Genomic DNA, 4,861 nt, shown 5'->3' with positions numbered 1-4,861 from the left:
TTTTGTCTACCTTGACAATGAAGAACTTGATTCTTTTTGATTGTACAAGGAATATTTATCAAGATTTTGTCAACCTTGACAATGAAGAACTTGATCCTTTATGATTTTCCAAAGAATATTTATCAATATTTTGTCTACCTTGACAATGAAGAACTTGACCTTTTACTCCTAAATTCTGTTTTAGACATAATTGCAGGAAATTATAAAATACGTACATTTATCTTCAACCAACCTGAACCACAGAAGTTTTATAGGCCATCTTAATGAAAAATAGGATTACTTTGAAAACATAGGCTTTAATAGGTTCTATAGGTTCAATTAGATGACAAACTGAACTGCAAAACTATACCTGAGAGAGAGCTTCCATTTGCTGTTGAAGTTCAGCTTCTTTTGCTGGCAGAGATTCAGCTTTTTTTGAGAACTGTGACAGTTTCTGTTCAGTCAGTTCTAGCCTCTCTTCTAAAGCTCTAACCTTTTCTTCACTCTAAGAAAAATTAATAAAAACTATTCAGCATTCATTATAAATCAATTTGGAACGTCTTTTAGCTGTCTTAATGTTACCTTATAGTTATCTTTCTCATTATAAACTGAAAATTGTTGTAAACAAGGTCTCACTTGGATGGTTACTTTCTCAGAGGCCACTTATCAATTAAGATATATATGTTATAAATAAACAAACAAACACTACCTGAAACTGAAGTATTTTGATTGTTATTTTCAGACACTAAATATCAAAGGTATTCAGATTTTTATGTTCTTATGTAACGTTTTCCAATATATTACATCAAACATGTTCAGAACATTAATCCAATTAAATTACTATCACCTAGGTACTGGATCATGACTACCTATTCCATGGTGTTATCACTGTTATGTTATCAATAGAAATAAGCACTGCAGAACTAATGGAATATGATAATAAGATTCTTTATTAACACAATGGGCTAAACAGTTAAATCCCCTACCATAAAGCTATCCCTAGTTTAAACTGCAAACCATACAGAAATTAACCAGTCAAGTTCTATTAATCGAATGGTGGGATCAACTCACTCTTATAACACACCCACAAATGAAAGTGCAAAAAGTGTTTGGTAGCAACAAGTCTTGAACTCGAGATCCTCAGATACCCTGCCAAATATGCTAGTTATTAAGGACAATTTGGGACTATATACAATAATGGATAAAATTATAAAGCACTATTTTCTTAACTGACCAAAGACCCAGAAAATGTACAGCATTGTAAGCTTAAACCAATAAACGCTCCTATTTGATAATCAAGCTCATCATATACATAAATATAAGTTGTGTATTGTTTATTACATTAAAATATGTCAATGTATTTTCACCAAAAAATCAGTACATAAATACAAACTCTATCTTCAAGTTATGTTCTCATAGGTGAATGTGTTTTATTATATGCAAGTTGTATCCATCATTATGCTGAAATAACAATTGTTGTATCATCAGCTTCCCATTTCTTTGTGTGAAACTGTTACTTAATACTGCTTTAATCATACAATTTGTGCACATCATCAAAAGACATTGCAGAATTACGTTTCTTCTACATTACATTATTTTACATAAATGATTCAGAACTTACAAGTTTTAACTGAGCTTCTTTGTTAATTAATTCCTGTTCTAATTTTTCATTCAAATCGTGGATAGATGTCGACTCTCTTTGTGCATTGAGGAACCTTTTTTCCAAGGTCGATATCCTCTGTTCTTGGTCATCTTTTTGTGCAATATTCTGAAATATACATAATAAAAACGAATTTAGATAAAATTATAAATCATAGAGAGTTAACATTAATTTTTTTTCTGTACTTTATTTGAAGTAACTTCTTCAATAAATCGTCAAGGATGTAAAAAATAAGAATAGAAATTGCATGGCTTGCTTCATTGAAGATAACTGTAATAAACAAGTAAAGAAAAACTTTTCAAAAAAGGAAGTAAATGTAAGGATGGCTAATATCAATCCTTCAAAAACAATGCTAACAGGAAAGTAGGGATGGCATTTGCATCATCCCTACATACAGGCACACAGTGTAGTAGAATGTTAACAGACAAAATTACGATAAATTAGACTCAATTGTGATTAAATAGTTGTATATATTGCTATATGTTAATTCTTGCCTGTGCTATTATGTAGGGCTGATACAAATACAATCCCTATGATCTTGTTTGCATTGTTTTTGAAAGATTGATATTAGCCATCTGTACATTTACTTATTTTGTTGAAAAGTTTTTATTACTCGTTTGCTTGTTTAATTCAGTGTTTTAATAGACATAGGAAGGTTGTATTTATAACCAAGTTATAAATACAATGATATTCCAACTGTAATATTTATTGTTTATCTATTATTGACTGATTATTCCTGTTTTACCCTGTACTTAAGCTTTTTACAACACCAAATTTCTGCAAGAAAGCTAACTACAAAGGGGGTAATGTCAACATCTTTTCACTAGAATTATGATTTTTTTTAATTATTACTAGCTAATAATACTTATAAAAGTGGATACTCCTTTTTAAACTATGTGACCTCAGTGAATACCATTGTTTGATTTTTGTGTTATCATGTAATAAAAAAGAAGTAGAAGAATGAAGAACAAAAAATTAAAACTTTTTGCCATGATATTTACAGACATTCCCAGAACTTGTCAGACTCAGTCATTACACAGATATTGTTATAAAATGAAACACTGTATAGTATTGTAAAGTTCTGATGGCCTATTGAGGAGATATTTAAAATACCATTTCGATGAACAATCCGAACCATCCCTACATAGGCAGTGCAGCCGTATGCCTAATTAAATATTGTGGATTGCTCCATTGAAGATAACTGTAATAAATTATATCATTTTTAAATTCAAACATAAATATTGTTACGACAGTGGAAGTCACGTGACGCTGGTAACATGTCATGAGATTCTCGAAGGATCGTGACTTTCCCTGGCAACTCTAGTCTTTTCCAGGCGCCCTCTATTTTAGTATATAAGCTGGCAGATAATTGCAGATAGATAGATATAGAGACAGATAATTGAGTCAAGCGAGCGGTAGTGACGGTAATATAAAGTGTGTGTTTTGTTATTGAGATTGCAGACGTATTGACTGTGGAAATTCTGTGTATTATAAAGTTGTATCGAGAAAGAATAAACTAGTTTTAATTATGAAAGGACTTGTATTGCTAAAGTTCCTCGGGAGGAATTTATACCGGAAATTAACAAACGTACAGATAGCAACAATATTACTTCTGTAATTTCAGTACAGGTTTTTATAGCTATAGATTATACAACTTTGCAAACAAAGCAAAATGGTGAGATAAGTAAAACAACAACGAAATTTTAATTATACACTTGAAAGTAATATAATATTTTGTATGGGGAGGGGAAGAGAAAAAAATACCCAAAGTTTAATTCTGCTTAAACAACAGTACTGAATTTCTGTTCACATAGTATTTAAATATCTTATGCATAATATCATGTTGACAAATAATCTCTGAGAAATAACCTGTTTATCAGCCCTAAATCTTGTTCAAGAAAAGCACGAAACTTGTAAGTAATAGATTACTATAAAAGTAAGTTTGTAAAGTCAGAAATACAGAAAAAAAAACAGTTGCAAAGTACTGGTTATACCAGAATGTAAAACGTCCCCAAAATGGCTGATTTTGTCTGATTTGAACATGGTATATATATTTATCTTTAAGTTCCTTGGATCATTACGTAGTTAAATGGGGAATACTACATACTACTTTACATACTTGTTCAGCACACATAATGCTAATCTTTCTATGTTACACTCCTCAGGGGACCCTAAGGGTACACGTCAGATTTGGTGACAATTGGTCCAGCCAGATGTTCACCAGACTTCTGACAAATAATGCTGCTTGCCTACCTCTTTAAGATCATGTTCTAGCTTCAGGTTTTCTGCTTGCAGCTTTGAGGTTTCCTTCTGTGAAGAAGACAACAGATCTTCAAGCTCTTGAATCTTGCTTCCCAGTTCTCCTAACTTCGCTCTTGCTGCTCCCAGTTCAACTTGTTGCTTCTCCAAGGTCTCTTTGAGTTCGACTACTTTGGCTGCATCTGCCACAGCTTCTGCTGATCCATTAGAAACCTAGAAATTTTCATTCATGGTTAGTATAACCAAGCTTGGATTTAGTGTGTTATCCTGTGATTATTGCTGCTGTATTAAACAGACAACAAATAAGTTAGTACTGCTTGACTAATACAAATATGAACCTCCTATGCTAAATGATTAAAATGACATAAAATTAAGGAGTATCTAACAAGATCAGTCATATTTCTATCCTCTACATAAACACCTGCAGTTACAAGTATTTCTAATTATTTTCCATTAACACGAACAATATTATTGTTCTCCAGCTTGTGTGGTTATGTTGTGTTTTAAAACATTATTCTAAACGATAATGTTATTCTAGAACTTCTGTGTTTTTAAATATAATCCATCATTCCTACTGGTGATGTATCAAATATATCGAAATCTACAAGAAGTTTCTTTTATTAATCTATTTTTCAATTTTAAACTTCAGTTTTTTATTTTCTTCCAACTTGGGTTTATATTGCTAGAAATACACACATGTACAACGGACTGCTTACCACTAATGGTTCTGGTAATTCACCATTCTCTTCGCTTTTCTTTTCCTCAGAAATCTGTAAAACTGGCTTACTTCTATGATGCTGCAGCTGCAAAAACAACATTATGTAAATAAACATATACAAACAGTAGATATTTCAACTATGAGGATAAAAAAATTCATATAAAAACAAAATTATATAAATAAACATATACAAACAGTAGATATTTCAAATATGAAGATAAAAAATTAATATAAAAACATTATGC

General features: G+C 31.2%; 1 protein-coding gene across 1 annotated transcript in view; it reads right to left on the bottom strand.

Moving 5' to 3' along the window:
• Positions 1-4,861, bottom strand: part of LOC106473156 (liprin-alpha-1-like) — a gene marked incomplete at its 3' end in the record, with an annotated part of 52,623 nt that overhangs the window by 36,252 nt on the left and 11,510 nt on the right. Inside the window, exons 5-8 of the mRNA XM_022401643.1 lie at positions 4,615-4,701; positions 3,893-4,111; positions 1,601-1,747; positions 350-484 (exon numbers count right to left, since the gene is read on the bottom strand). Coding sequence (XP_022257351.1) covers positions 350-484; positions 1,601-1,747; positions 3,893-4,111; positions 4,615-4,701 — 588 coding nt within the window. The remainder of the gene's footprint in view (positions 1-349; positions 485-1,600; positions 1,748-3,892; positions 4,112-4,614; positions 4,702-4,861) is intronic.

This window comes from Limulus polyphemus, unplaced genomic scaffold (assembly GCF_000517525.1).
Source record: "Limulus polyphemus unplaced genomic scaffold, Limulus_polyphemus-2.1.2 Scaffold5936, whole genome shotgun sequence".
Taxonomy (NCBI): domain Eukaryota; kingdom Metazoa; phylum Arthropoda; class Merostomata; order Xiphosura; family Limulidae; genus Limulus; species Limulus polyphemus.
The sequence above is the reverse complement of the archived record's forward strand: the minus strand, read 5'-3'. Positions and strand labels throughout refer to the sequence as shown.